Genomic DNA, 16,439 nt, shown 5'->3' on the forward strand with positions numbered 1-16,439 from the left:
CTTTGAACATTATGAAAATAGATTAATCTATACTCAGCTTGATTCCATTCATTTCAAATTGTACTGGAGACCGTCCAAATATAGGATTAAAACATCCATATATATTGTTATTTATATATAAATTTATATACACAACAAATCTATGTTGGCTATTATTGGTATTTACCCATTTGAGTTTTAATTAATTAATTTTATACTTTACTAAAATACATTTTTTCACATTTTTATTAACACTAAAATTAAAAATGTTGTACTATTATTATAAAGTGTTTATGAAACTATTCAACTTTTACTTAAACTTTTACTAAAAAGTTTTCCTTTTTTTAGTTTCGACGATATTGACAATATAGAAAAAAAAACAATTTTTTCAAAAAGTTTTATTTCCTTTTAACATGCAAGAAAGCACTTGTTTAAAAAATGCATGTTTTTTATTTTTGTCTATATTAACATTTTCAAAGTTTATTAAAATTAAAGAAGAATACTTGTTTGTGCATTCCTGTGTTAGTGAAAATTTTTGGACTACTAACTAACTAATTTTTGGACTAACTAATTACAACTTTAAATCTAATATTCAGAAAAATAATATCCGCGATACAGACTCTTGTATCATTTTCAGAATTTCTCAGCAGACATTTCTGATGAGAACCAAGAATAATAGTTATGAATAAGTGCATTATCAAAGTACAAGTTAATACAACAGGAAACTTTATACAATCGTGTCCTATATCGCCTGACGCTCTATTCATGCCACTATTTGTGTGGTTCTAGAAAGCAAGATCGCCCAATCAAATGCGACTATTTCTCCTGACAGTTATCAACTGTATCAAGGAAAATAATAAAATTACATTAAAATAATAAATTAATCTTGTTCGGAAAATAATTCACTTATCACGATGAACAAAATTTAGCATTATTACGTATTATTACGTATAATTTATTAAAATGCGCTTAAATACATCCTAGTTGATAAAATATTAATAATAGAAAGATTTTTATTTATGGACTGATAAGATATCCGGGAAAAAATGTTTCATATAAAATATGTTCATATATGTTTATACTAGTTTCCTTTTTTTTGTAAAATTTCTGTTTGATATAAAAAAAATAATAGTCATACTGAAAAGACAAAAACTAATTTAAAAAATAATTTTTGCATTGCTTCTTGAAAAAAAGTTAAGTATGAAAAATTGTCCATATATAATCATATATATTCCGAAATATATATAATTATATATGAACAATTTTTTATATTTAGCTTTTTTTTAAAAAAAACCATGCGAAAATTATTTTTTTAATTAGTTTTTGTCTTTTCAGTATGACTATTATTTTTTTATATCAAACAGAAATTTTACAAAAGAAAAGATATTAATATAAACATATATAGATATATTTTTTATATATTTATATATGTTTTTATAAACATTTTTTCCCGAGTATGTATTTAAGATAATCACAAATTGGCGTAACATAACTCGCGAGAGCACAAAAACATATGGTAAAAAGAAAGATAACACAGATTTTTTAAAGACGCCCTACGGATATTGTGTGCTATTTGGGCATAAATTATTCGCGCGAAACAGTCTTAATTATTATTTTAAGGCGTTGAACTAATCGCAAATGTAGTCAACGTACTGCTACTTGTGCTCTTCCTGATTCTATAAGGATCGCGTAAAGTCGTGGTCGCGTTGCACGTTGGGGTCGATTTCTTTTTTTTAGTGTCCAATCCCAATCTTTTGCGGAGTGCTTGATACACACGTCTCTTCAGGACGAAAAGAATGAAGATCAGTAGACCTTGGAGACAATTGAAGACGTCGCTTGTGTAGAAGAATACGTGATGCCAGTACTCATAATCTAAATATTTTATCAAGAAGAACGACAGCACCTCACAAATCCAGGACATTCCCATGACGACGAACAGTTTGATATTCATGATAAATCTATTAAAAAATAATATAAATAATCCGTTTGTGAAATAAAATTTTAGATAAAATAATTTTACATAAATATATAAAGAGAAGAATTTCATTAAAAGAATATTTTTCTCTTTCCAAAAGTCGATTATTACATTTTTGATGACATTCTTCTATAGTTTGAATCTTGATAGAAAGAGAATAGATTAAAGATAACTCGTAAAAGTTTTTATTATTATATCAACTGTTTACGAATTTTTAAAGCATTTTTTTCGAAACATTTTTCAAAATTGTTGTCAAAATAACTTTTCCAGTTTTATCCAATTAATTCAAAATTACTATTCAAAAAGGTTTATATTTTTTTCTCCCGTTCGAATTACAATTAAATAAAAATTTAAACTCTTAGATTTTTCTGATAAAATAAAATCTCGAAAAAAGATTAATTTTTTTCACAATTTTGCCGTTTTTAAATAAAAAAGTTAATAAAAAAAATTTTTTAATCAACTTTTTGCTAGAGATAATTTTTACAACTTAAATCACGACAACTTATAGTGACACTTTTATATGCCCAGATTTGAAAATAATTATAAAAATTTTTTTTATGTTTGATAAGATTTGTAAAGGATCTAATTTAAACATAAAGAATAAAAAAATAATATAAAGAATAAAAAGACTTACGTTTATAATTGTAATTTTAAATTTTTATGGTTTTTAAAAAGATTTCTTAAAAAATGATACAAAAATAATACCAAAATAAAAATACTTCTTTAATAATTTAAAGATAAAGAAGCTATCAAATTTACAACAGACACATTCTATCGTTATATTCTGTCCTAACTTATATTTTATTTATTATTTCTTGTATACGCTATAACACTAAAAAAAGTTGAAACGTTTCGCAATCATTAATAGCAATAGTTATTTGTATGTAGCTAAATCAAACTGTATTGGTTATTTTTAAAAAAGTATAACTAACTACTCAAAGCTGAAATCAATGGTGTATAAACTAAACATGGTTCTGAACAAGCACGATTTTATTGGCGCATTTCCAGTTTTAGTTTCAAATACCAATTCTCGTGCTCTTGCGTAGGTGCAGTAAAATTACTTCGAAGAAGTAGTTTCAACGAGGATAATAAAATCGACACTAAAAGTCCAAAAACACATGTACCCAAAATTTACGTGCACTAACCGCAACTGTACTTCCAAAGTTTTTTTTTTTCATTTATGATTGCATCCGAAAACAAAAAGAAAATCGATGTTCTTTTACAAAAAAGTTGAACACTTGAAAAAGCACTCACCTCTTCCTGTCGGAACGGAATCGTTTGTTTCTGGAATCCATGGGATCCGTAGTTACCCTTTTTATTTCCGCTTTCACCTTATTGCAATACGTCAGTGTGAGGATGAAAAACACCACGTTGGATATTAGGAGAATCATCACCGGTCCAATAAAGAAAGTTAATTCGCCGTATGCATTTCGTTTTTCTATAACATTTGTAATTAAAATATTTAACAAAATATTCAATTAAAATATTTGTCTACACGAAGAAACTTTAAACATAAATATAGAATAAAACTATTGTTTTTGTCCGATTTTAAGTTATTTAATTACATCGTTTTAATTAATATAATATTAACCCTCGGAGAACACGGAGACAATTTGACCCATACATCGACTTTGTTCGAAAATATCTTTAAAGCGGTTTTAAAATTGGGTCTAAGGAAAGCAACAAAAGCAAAACAACAAAAGTAAAAAAAATTTGGGGAAATTTTTTTTCGCAAATGTTCGAAAAAATAGGTGTGTTCCGAGAGTTAAAAAATTTAATTTGATGTACTCCATTATAAATAAGAGATGACGTGACTATGAATTAAAAAATATAATTCAGTAATAAATCTTAGGCTTCGAAAACCTTCGCTTTGAATAATGCAGATTGTTTATTAATCAAAAATTTTTCTTACTTGACCGTTATCGAGTGCAATTACTTTGACGATATAAATGATGAATGATACTTATTACGCAAGCAGTTAGTTTAATTGCATTTTATATATTGAAGAGCAATGATGCTTGAATTTACTCTGGTACGATCAATACGATTGCTCGAGAAAGTTTTTAATTATCGAATAATTGTGGAACGATGATAGAAAGAAAACTTTACATTTGCCTTTCCCTCGATACGATCAACTTTAAATGCCAAATTAATTTTTTGATTGCAATTCATCTGGTACCAATTCTCAATTCCATTTATTCCCAATGTATAAATTACAATGGCAAGGAGGCGCGAAGAAATAACTAACGCCGCGTCAAGTCAGCTTTCGTTACAAGAAGTTTGTGATTCTTCTAAGAACTCCGTAATTAGCATTGACAAATTTGCGTTACGTCATTTAAGACAACAGTTGGTTGTAAGTGACTCACGTGTAAACCAACAGCTCGTATTGCCAATATCGGGCTGCAGATAATCTGGCAGGATATCCGTGCTGTCGGCAATGATAGCGAGGATTGACACCAGGAAAGAGAGGCCCCACGCATACAAACAGTATAATAGAAACTTTTTTCTATGCTCGCGCGCCATCGTAATCGTACTTCCACGTAAAACGCTGTGAAGAAGATAAATTAACATTATCTTATTTAGTTCACCCGGCATACAGCATAGGACTTTGTAGTTATACTGTAGCAACATTGTAATCTTGTAAATTGCAATGGAATGTTTCAGAATCATTTCATTCAACACTTAAATATAGATGTGCAATATAATTTTAATAATGTTGCAGTAATATTTTTAATTATACATTATAAAAATTAATTCGCACTAAGATTTTATGTAGAGTAAGAGAGAATTGCAAAATTCGTAACATTTGAATTGTGTTTTATTATATTTCACATTTGATATATTTCATATTTGAGATGCAAATGAACGTTGGAAGTTATAGCTTGATATTTAAGGAATTTATTATTATATGTTAAACATTTCACTAATAACAAATTTATGTGTTATAAGCTTTTCTGTAACATGCAGAAGGTACAATTTAGGAAACCGGTTGCCTAAATTGTACTTTCTTTGAAAGTATTAAATTTATGAATAAAAATAATTTAAAATATAAGATTAATAAGAAAATGTGTGTGTGTGATATGTGAGCATGTGTTCCTAAATCGTACTGGTACAAAGTAGGAACTTATGATATTTAGGAAACTTGGTAAATTTTATAAAAATATCAATTTAATCTTTACAATGTTTATCTGAAATTTACATTTATATGTGTTATGAATGTAAAATATTTTACAATATCTTCTTTTAGAAAAACATAAAAATTCAGTATAAAACAGCATAATTACATTATTATTAATTACATAAATTGATCAAAAATTCATATTAGTTGTACCTATTTTTTTTAATGGTGCATAGCATGCACAAAACAAGATGTAACTTGTTGATTACTTATTCATATTTTTTAGTCATTTTTTAATTATTGTATTATATATCTTGGTTACTAAATGTTGTTTATACTAAGTAAAACTATAAAATATTGAAAAAATACGATTTAGGCAATTGATATACTTTCAGCAATTCTCTCTTAAATATTTGTGTATGCATATTTTTTGATTCTCATCAAGTTTATAATTTTATACAAGAGTCTTATACAGCTCTTAAGCACACGAGTCATAATTAGTCATGTAGTTATTTTTAAAAATACTTAATATAATGACAATTTTCGTAATTAAAAAATGTGTGTTTTCAATCAAAATATAATTCAATTAAATAATTTTGTATTTACAGTAAAATAATATTAAATGTTTAATGCGATTTTCTAAGGTACTTTAAAAATTACAACATTATTAAAATCAATATTAGTACATTAATTACTAACTGACCGTAACATGTTAAACACATCAATGAGTTGTAAATCGTCTAACGGTCTGCATCGGATCTTAGTGTTGAATATAATTTTTCTATTATATTTAATTTTCTTAGCTTTATTTTAAACTGCGCGCCGACAGGATTCGTCAGACTTAAGACACAATTATTAAGCTAAATTTCGATGCTCGATCTTAAAATCCTCTCTTCTCACCTTCCCCGAAAAACTGTAAATTAATTTATTGCGAAAAATAATACCTCAGCCGGGGTTCGAATCCGTATCTCTCGTCATTCCGTTAGGCGATTTACAACTCATTGATATATTTAACATATTACGGTCGTTTAGAATTAATGTACTAATATTGTTATACGTCGCCTGAAAGGACGTGCTTTAAGATATTGTATTGGTTATTGCGAAGAATAATACAATACCATATGCCTCGGTGGTCGAATTGGCTAGGACGCTCGCACAAAATTTAACTTATTGTTAGTAACTGTGTCTTAAATCTTAAATCTGACAAATCCTGTTGGCGCGCAGTTTAAAATAAAGCTAAAAAAATTAAATTTAATACAAAAATTATATTTATCACTAAGATCCGATGCAGACCGTTAAACGATTTACAAATCATTGATATTATCAAAATCAACACGTATACAAATGCTTAAAATGTAGAAAATTGTATAAATATTTGCAATTACGCTATTAATATATTAATACATATTAATTAATCAATTAATAATACTAATATTGTTAATATTAACTACATTAATATTATTAATATATGTATAATACGTAGATTAAAATTCGTGATATTAAAATTCAATATCTTTTCATTTTTTAAATATTTGTATATATATACTTCAAATTGTTGAAATTAAACACTTTAATTATCATGACATTATAACAATGATTAACACATATTTTATTAGATATATATATACTTTAAGTTTTAATATTGTATTGCATATTTCTTAATTATTTAGATATTTTATTGTTACTACAACGTTACAATAATATTGCAACGACATTTCGTAATGTTTTTACAATATTATGATTCAATATTTCCGCAATGTATTTGCAATCTTGTTGTGCTGCATGGGTAAAAAGTGAAAACATTGCACACACTGTTGAAGACACATATTGTTGAAAGTGATATAATTCAAGTATATGTTAAGTAAAATTCCGACATTCCAAGCTTGTTTCTTAAAGTGATACTTTCAATATTAATTAAACGATGAACGAGGAAAAATAAAATTGATGATAAGGTGAGTGACACGTGAGTAACACTTGAATATGACATCAAAAAGATTGCACACAATCTGATTCATCACAACGGAATGGTTCTTAATTCGAGGAAGTCCATTGATTTAAGACTTTGCCGTAAAATTTCCGCGAATACCGCATGAATATCACATGATTTACTTTTTGATCTTCGTGGGGAATGAACATCATAAAAAAATACGTAAGAAACGGACTCATGGAATTCTTGATCAAGTGAGAAAGAGAGAGAGAGAGAGAGAGAGAAAGAGAGAGAGAGAGAGAGAGAGAGAGAGAGAGAGAGAGAGAGAGAGAGCGCTCAACCAGCCAGCAAGCATTAAGATGTACCGCGGCATCATCGCCGCGACGTGTAGGAAATCTATTTTCTCCGTATATTTACAAATCCCCCAGCTAGAATAGCGTCTTGAACACACAAACGTTCGTAACCGGCAAGAACCGACAGACGAGATACGTCCAGTTCCGAGCAATCGTCAGGTCGTTCTTGGACACAATGTGTCCTTGTTTCTTCTTTTTTTCATAAAAATTTGCGAGTATTTATTTTTGACAGAATCTATTTTTCCAAGAGATATTACGTCTATATTTCTCTATGATAATTCTTGATTGCAATGTTGACCTGTCGAGAGAAAACAAAAATTAAAAAATACTTGGTAAAAAGTCTCTTTTTCTGAAAGATTTTTTGAACCCTTCATGAACTGAATACTTTCCTACGTGTTATGCACATAATGTCGGCGCTATATAAAACGCGTTGAGTCATTTCAGTGTTTAATGTTTGGCAATGTATATTTTTTTTACCGGCCGGCATACGTAGAACACAATGAATTTTCGTATAGATAAGAGACGAAGGAACGGCCACGATAATAGGAGAGAATGAGAATGGATGAAGATGACCGATGAGACATTCTGTGAAAGGTCAATGGGGCAATTGAGATAGCATCGGAACAACTATCGGATAAATGAGAAAATACAATTTGTGCGCAATGACATACTTCATAAAATTATTTAAAAAGGCCGACTAGGCCAACTTCATTCAATACTTAAAGGAAAGACAATTATTAAATTTCTGCTCAAGAAAATTATTGCGTCATATCATTTATCCAATATCTTCGATTACACTTGATCTAATCATGTGATCGTGTATGACTTACCCGAAGGTCCACCATATGTCGAAGCACATGACGTTAAGCCAAGAAAACGCCGATAGAAAGGAAAAAAGCAGGATGTAAGCTGGAAAAACATTTTCCTTTTCTTTCGTTTCTTCAACGCTGTTTATGTACCAAATATTTCTTAGTACAAACCTAAAACTTTGCATGTTATCGTACTTTGTTCCTCGGTCACGCTATCGGATGTGAACCAAGTGATGATGGGCAGGCAGGTGAAGGCCAGGAGAAGGCTGACCACGTGGCACATGAGAGTTTTACCATGAAGATTTTGCAGACTTGGTAGGCACACATACACTAGCAGGGTCATCAGCAGAAAAGCACAACTGGTGATCTGTAGGGCGGTGTTCATCTGCCACCTGTTAGTGTGGAAATTAGGGAGAAATGCTTTTTATATTTCAATGAATATACGCGTGTGACACGGGGTTTATCTAACGCTCGTAAGATTAACCCGTTCAATGTTATTTTCATCAATTTCATGGACATTGACAAATGTTTCTCTTTGCGCCGGATATACAACTAAAACGTTTACAACTCTCGAATACTGGAAGATCGTCTATTGTACCGCGGTGCTCCAGCACGCTACGTTTGTTTGACTTTGCGAAGTTTAAACAAATCAAGCCTGCCTGAGTTTCACCAAATTTGACAGAATTTGCAGTGGGAGAGAATGTACCTGAATGCATAGAAGTGCTCTACTGATCTGTGCCAATAGAAATCTAATACAACGTGTATTCGCTAATTCCTAGAAACTCAACACAAGCGCATATTTTTCTAAAATAACTTTCCCAGTATCACAGAACGCTTTAGCAATATTTACATTTAATATAATCTTTCTGTTCGGTTACGTCTATCAAGATAATTAGAGCTAAAGCGATGCAGAATAGAGTCTATTTAATAGTAAGGATATATAAAATGTAATTGTTATCAGTCGTGCAAATAATACATTTATAAGAATACATAATTAAGAAAAATAAAAATAATATACCTTAATGAAGCTTTTTGTGTTGGGGCGTCGAAACATACGAACAAATATAAACGGTCGTATTCCGATATGTTGTAAAAGATGTCCATGCAGTACTTGCTCTGGTCGTACACGTCATAATCCTTGATAAAAACATGTCCCTTTGACGTCAGCAACCAATCTTCCTCTCTTGGATCGTTGGGATACATGCCGTACTTACACGGCTTCCCAATCAAGACTCCGTAGTCTAAGCAATCAAATGAAGGTTTATTAATTTTGTGTCTCCGTGCGTAGGATTCTCGAGTCGACTTGTTACAATTGTTATTGATTACAGTTTCCCCCAAAAATCAAAATGCGACTAGCTATGTCCTATAATTTTTTAAATATTGTATATAAATCCAATTTCAATATTACTCCATCGTATTATAATTAAAAAAAATTTTTAAGTTAAAGTTAAAGTTGCAAAATATTAAAGTTGGAAAATATGTAAAGATGGATTCTTTTTACAATTTTATTGTAAATTTTTCAAAATCATGACATGATAAAATTTAGAAACTAGATATGTATTTTGCATTAAAGAAACTATAGGAAATAATTCTTGTTCTGGTTTTGTATTTGAAAAATAGTACTATCTGCAACGAGTGCTGTGAGTCCGGCTATTGCCTGTAAGTGCGGGAAACGGACGCACGAAGACGAGTGCATTCACTCGCATGAGCAGGCAATAGCCGATCCGCACATATTGCATAATATTTTTCGTTATTTATGCGTCGAAGTGTGGGCCTTGAGCGTAAATTGACAAGTGAGAAAAGAACCATTTTTGACGCACAGGTATTGAAGAAGTCATTTTTGTTCTGCGACATCTACGTTAAAAGCGGTCTCTTTCGTGTTACTTTTCTGTGAGTAAAGTCACGGATTTCAGCATTTCTCGAACAGTTCTTGTCTTCCAATAGATAGCGTGAATCGTGCCAAAAACTTTTTAGCACGACTTTTTTAACACATTTGATCATTTCAGCCACATTTCAGCACGCATATGCGCGTCGTTTCACGACATGTATATAATCATTCTCGCAGACATTACCCAAACTCTCGATTTACTGATGTTTCATCACTTTCGTCACGAATCTAACTCTGATCTGTCATTTTACGAGAACTCAAGACACTCAAGAGTCCACACATCGATGCATGGGTAACAAAAAATACGATATGCAACACGGACATAGCGATTTTTTATGCGGATAAACGCACTCGTGCACAAAAAGCCGATTTTACGTTCTTGTCATATAATGTACTATTTTTTTACATTATATATATATATATATATATAAATTGTAATAATAAGATATAAATAAAATAGAAATAAAATAAAGATAAAAAGTTAATTTTTTTCTTTGAAAGCAATAAGCGTGGTTAAATCATTAAGCTTCGTCTACAATAAATAATCGCACATGCCGTGTCACACGTCGTATGAGAATGTCGCAGATGTATTTTTCTGATCGTAAGGCTGTCGCAGTCACGAGGAGTTGATCCAACTTCAACTTTCTGCGACTGCGACAAGCATGTCGCACGAAATCGACCAATTAGCGTGGTTTCCTTTAAAATTCCGATTTTATTTACTATTTACAGATCTAACCCACCATTCTAATATTTAATTCACTAAGCAAACGTACATATAAAAATATTAAATTAAAAAATTGCAAAGTTGTAGAAATTCTAAAATAATTAATAATAGTTGCTGGGCGTCCATTATGTCGCAATCGCCTTGATACTGAATTTTTACGACTATTATATACATTCACGTAGCGATATTCAAATGCAATAAACTTTCTTGTGACATATATTCCGACTGGCAACACGGCCTGTGTGACTATTGTCAAGGCTTTTGAAGTACCTTCGGTCATATTGAAAGTAGATGATTTCGTTTGATTTACGGCATCTGCGAAAGCCTCGTGAAACTCGATCGGTTCGTTAGGTACAGCGAGTTTATTGCATCCCTGAATGTAAAAATACTCATTTTCGGCACAGCACTTTCTGATGCAGGCGTTCGTGTCGCAGAATTTCGAATCTCTGCAGACGCGCGCTGTCAATGTTCGGTCAGATGCAAAATCCGGCGTCACCTCGAGGCAAGCGTTATCTGCAGTAATCAAAAGTTCCTCTTTGATGTTTTCATTCTCAAACACTGGAACCATCACCTGTCAAATTATTTGGTTTTGTCTAATGTTGTTTTAATTCGCATCCATAAGGCAACACTTGTTTTCGTTTATTCTATACATGAAACGTTTGAAATATTTTTATTCTAAAAAATTACGTATTGTAATATACTTATAACAGATCACAAAAATTCTTGAATATCATGAATTAAAAGATGCATTCTTTAAAAATTGTTAATATTGCATCTCAGTTGATTAATTTTAAATGTATGAAGAGAAAATAATTAATTTTCAGTTAAAAACGTTTTAATGAAAATTTTATATGTTTTTGAAAATAAGAAAAATAATTTTATTTTTGCTCATCTTTTTTCTTGTTTTACTTATTATCCATTAATTATTGTTTATCTATATAAAAAAAAAAATTTTAGCATCTCGAGATAACAGTTTTATGAAGGAATATGTAATTATAAGAAGTTGAGAAAAATGATCTTAGAAGTTTTAGTTTTGTCTTGCTCACCGAATATGTATTGTTCCGCAGAAAGATATCATTTTCGTTAATTTTGTAGTCTACGATTGGCCCTTGGCACGTGGGTGGACCTTTGGTAGTTATTATCACAAGTTCTGTATCAATTGATCCATTTAGCAAAAATTCCGCGAAATTCTCCGATTCGTTTAACCGGGTCACGCAAGCTTTCGTGCGACTGTCAAATACTGTTTCGCGAGGGCAACATTTTCTTATGTCTACGAACTGCGGAAAGGATGCATTAATTGTTTTCACTCGTTGATCTTTATTCGATCGACAATGAACGACTATTACACTGCTCTCTCCAGTTACTTGTTCGTGAAGTATCTCGAGGCAAGCTGGTACCTACAAACAATTTATGAAATTGATAACCAATTCATTTTTAACGACACTATGTTTGAACGTTGATCACAGTTAAATATATCATTTCACACACATAATCGATTATATAACTAGGATAGTATAATTGTATCACGCAACAATAATAGCTACCTATAAAAATTCCAAAAAATTCTCAAGCGTGATTCTTTGAAATAAATCATTTCAAAAAAATGTGTTATTCTTTTTTTAAACTATGTAAGGATTATAAATCAAAAGAGCATTTAACCACTTCTCTATTCTTTTCAAAAAAAATATTGAATATTAAAAGTGAGACTTTTATTAAATACATTTCTTTTATTTTTTCGAAAAATTGACATATGTACTCTTTTTTTATATAAATTTCTATTTATGTGTGCCACTATTTTCATTATATACATTCTTATGAAAAAAAAATGTAACTCGTCCAAATATACCTTCGTCCTTAAGTAAATTAAAGGAGTGGTTAATAATTTGATGAAGGAGTGGTCGATTAAAGGTTGTGAGAAAAATTGCGAAACAAAAAATTAGCATAATCTACATAATTAAAAATAAATAAAATTATTACTTTATTATAAAAAAGATATTTTATTCTATGTATTATATGTTTTGTTATGTTTTTATTATATATACTATTATATAAGATTGCCTTTCTTTTTTATTTCTTTATTAAAGATACCTAGCTTTTATCTTGTTGACCAGTAAAGTATCCTTTATTTCAACGATAAAAATGAAGAAAGTTAAGAAATTAAGGGCAAAATAAAAAGTGTTGCTTCATTGAAAAAAAAAAAAGTATTTTCTGTTATATGTATTCTCTCACAAGTATTTTATACTGTCACTAAATAATGTTTTTCTTTATATATTTTTATTGAAGACCCTTGACTTCTACTTTGTCACTCATTAAAGTGTCAGTTTCTTCATTTTAATAATAAAAGTTAAAGTAAAATTAAAAGAATAAAATAAAAATAAATAAAAATATTACTCATTGAAAAAAGTGTATCGTTTGTCTTACATTAAGTTTTCTGTTAGGAGGATTAGAAGTTAGAAATCGATCTCCGTAAGTTGTAAAAGTGACGCAAAAATCTGTTTATGACGCTGATCACGATAACATGCCGGAAATATTTATTCTAAATTGTTGAGTCTGTCGTAGTCGATCGTGTGCAGCTGTATATTATAAGAAAGCTGAGCTGAGATTTAGAATACAAAATTACAAAGATTTTTAATATAAATTTGCATTTATTCGAAAACTTTTGTGCTACGCGAAAGTAATCAGTGCAAGTCAACAAGTTTGGAACTATGACTTTTTTAACACAATTTTAATGGTTTAATTAGGCCTAGTTCGGTCTCTCACTAGTCATTCTAATTTTCATATTTTCTGTTATCAATTTTTATGCATTAGAGAAATACTTTTTCTTTTGAAATTTTGTATTTTTTTATGAAAACACTTGACTTCTACTTTGTCAATCAAAACATCGGAATCTTAATTGAAGATAAAGAGGATCAGAGAGAGAGAGAGAGAGAGAGAGAGAGAGAGAGAAGGGGGGGGGAGAAATTCAGTCTTAATTTACCTCTAAAAAATTGGTGGAATCGAGATCGTCAAGTAACGTTGTTGTAAGATCCTCGGGTTCATCGCACTGTGGAATTCCTTGGAACCCCATAGTGGTGTTCCAATGGTGAACATAAAGCTCTCTTGCATTCCTCGGTACTGAAATGCACTCCACAGTGGATATTCCTGAAAAAATCTCTCCTGGTGGGCAACATTTTGTCAGGTGCAATTCCGACGACGCTCTTGTCAAAGATAATATCAGACCGAGCAGAACGAACCTCATCAAGGACATAGTTATGTAAAAATATAATTACTCGTTTATCCAAACCAAACGATCTCTGTCTATTATTCCTTCTCTGGACATTGCTCGATGTCACGTCCAACAATGTCTACATTGTTATTCCCTGATTATCACTTATTGTTACTCTATGATTATCACTTCCGTCACCTTGCAGTTTCGTTTCAAAACTGCGAATACATTTTTCATTTCACATTTCTCGCGTCTCTCCTTTTCTCTCTCTATACATTTTATTTCAGCAAAAATATAATTCACGTATCGTCGAACGGTTTCTTTTTCCTTCGTTTAAAAAGAATTTCTTCAGATTTTTCTCTTGTTTCTTTGATTACTTGAAATCGCATTTAATTTAATTCTTTAGAATACGTACTTAAATCTGCCGTTTACAAGTTTTATACATAACTAAATTAATACTTGCTTACACTCGATTTCACTTTGTTCATATTTCAAATCATCTTTTATCTCAAATTGCGTTTACATCAGCTGATTCGAACAGTTGGCGTTCATGTAAATGCTATTAAACACCCGGGCAGATGAACGGAAATAGTTGCTATCTCCACAATGATAGCTTGAATGATTATCCTTCCATTCGGATCATTCTACGTAGAAATTTACACTACTACATTTTTAAATTGGATTATTATGTTATCATTGTAATGTAAATCAATAAAGGATATTTTGAGGCGATGTATAATCCTGTCCAAAATACATTAACGTATGATTATCCTTCGATATTCGTACTTCGCACTGTTTCGCATGAGATACGTGCGACGAACACGAACGCGCGACTCGGACTGCTGTTCATGCGCTTCTCGATGCTACGCAACCGGACAGATCACTACGAAAAAGCGAAATGAGAGACGCTTCAACTATAACGTCTCGGCATACACCGGATGCACTGACAAACGCCCGCGTGAAGAGGAGGATACCGCTTCTACAACCGTCCGATCTTTTATCTTCCTTTGTATTTCATCTTCCTTCTCTTCAGCATCTTTTCTTCTCTCTCTCTCTCTCTCTCTCTCTCTCTCTCTCTCTCTCTCTCCTCATTTCCTCCTCCTTTCGATTCTATTCATCTTCACACTCATTCACTCATACGCATGTAGTACGTCCCCCCACTTCTATTTTTTCCCTTTATGGTACCCTACTACTTTTCCTTTTTTTTCAGGATTCCTCAGATTCCTCGAGTTTCCACTTGGCATCTGTCTACTTACTGTTCTTTTAGAAGGGTCTTGTGTCATTATAATCCGAGAGACTTTTTGAGATTTCTTCGTAAATCAACGTTATTTTGAGCGACGAAATATTTGTATATGTGACATTTCCGATAATATAATTGTTACCTATATACTTTTAACGTTGTGCTATCGTTTCTTTCTTGCCAATCTAATATAATAAATAAGTGAATAAATAAGCAAATAATGTTATTGCAAAATATTTAAGATAATATAATAAAAATATATCTAGCGTGCATTAAAAAAAGAGAAGGATTAATAAGACCGTTTTAATCTCATTTGCAGCTGTAGAACTACTTTAAAAACTAATTCTAGGTGTTGCTATGTACCCTTAAAAAAAGAGGAGTTTAACCCTACATTCCATGCCTAAAGATCGGTTGTTCCAACTTCTTGGTAAATTTATCTACCAGGTAAGCATGTGTCTATCTTCATTTTTTTTTCTTAAATAAATAAAGACAAACATATATTTACCTAATAGGTACATTTATCAAGAAGTTGGAACAATCGACCCTAAAAGTTCAATATCTGTCGATCCTTTGACCCGTTAAATTTGAAATTGAAGTAAATTTGCACCAGTACGCAAATGACATAATTCTTTGGGTCCAAACATGATGTAAAAATGTTAATTTTTATTACAAAATTTTTTAAAGATATATATGCTTGAAGTATAGAATTTTGTATTTAGTTATAAAAATTATAAAAAGTCATCAAAAGAGAAAAATCAAAACGGTAGGTTCCTAAGTTAAAATAATTGTACAATGGCAAATAAGTTATAATTTGAGAAATGTTATTACTGTGAATCATCAATATTATTATTAGGTAATAGAGAGAATAATATGTTTTATATTTTTCATATAAAAGATAACAATAATATCTTTTATATGAAATTTTATATTTTAATTTTTTATTTTACTTTTGTATACTTAATGTCTTTTTATTTTTTCATTTTTTTTACAATATTACTATTTTCTACATATGTAAACTACGCTTTTTAATAAAAATTATCATAATTTTTAACAAAAACTCCAAATTATTTTTTTTTCTTCTCCTAAAAATACTCAAAGAATAGGTCATTTTAAAATTTAGGAAAAACATATATTTTGGAGAATTATCTTCCTCTCAAAAATTTATTTTAATTTTTTTCAATTTTGATAATACAAAAATGAAGAATATTTTAAAAAATGTGT

At 30.4% G+C, this 16,439-nt stretch overlaps 1 protein-coding gene across 2 annotated transcripts; it reads right to left on the reverse strand.

The window, feature by feature from the left end:
• Positions 1–1,369: 1,369 nt before the first annotated feature.
• Positions 1,370–15,012, reverse strand: LOC118645231 (G-protein coupled receptor Mth2-like). Of its 2 annotated transcripts, XM_036285927.1 has the most exons (9): positions 13,751–15,012; positions 11,820–12,170; positions 11,044–11,344; positions 9,180–9,402; positions 8,333–8,553; positions 8,183–8,261; positions 4,321–4,502; positions 3,209–3,392; positions 1,370–1,937 (listed from the first exon to the last, which is right to left on the reverse strand). In XM_036285927.1, the coding sequence occupies exons 1-9, from the start codon at positions 14,018–14,020 to the stop codon at positions 1,595–1,597; spliced, it is 2,154 nt and encodes a 717-aa protein (XP_036141820.1). In that variant the 5' UTR covers positions 14,021–15,012; the 3' UTR covers positions 1,370–1,594. The 2 variants fall into 2 exon arrangements, with proteins under 2 accessions (XP_036141820.1, XP_036141821.1); XM_036285928.1 differs by lacking the exons at positions 8,183–8,261; positions 8,333–8,553.
• Between the last annotated feature and the right edge of the window lie 1,427 nt (positions 15,013–16,439).

This window comes from Monomorium pharaonis, chromosome 4 (assembly GCF_013373865.1).
Source record: "Monomorium pharaonis isolate MP-MQ-018 chromosome 4, ASM1337386v2, whole genome shotgun sequence".
Lineage (NCBI taxonomy): Eukaryota > Metazoa > Arthropoda > Insecta > Hymenoptera > Formicidae > Monomorium > Monomorium pharaonis.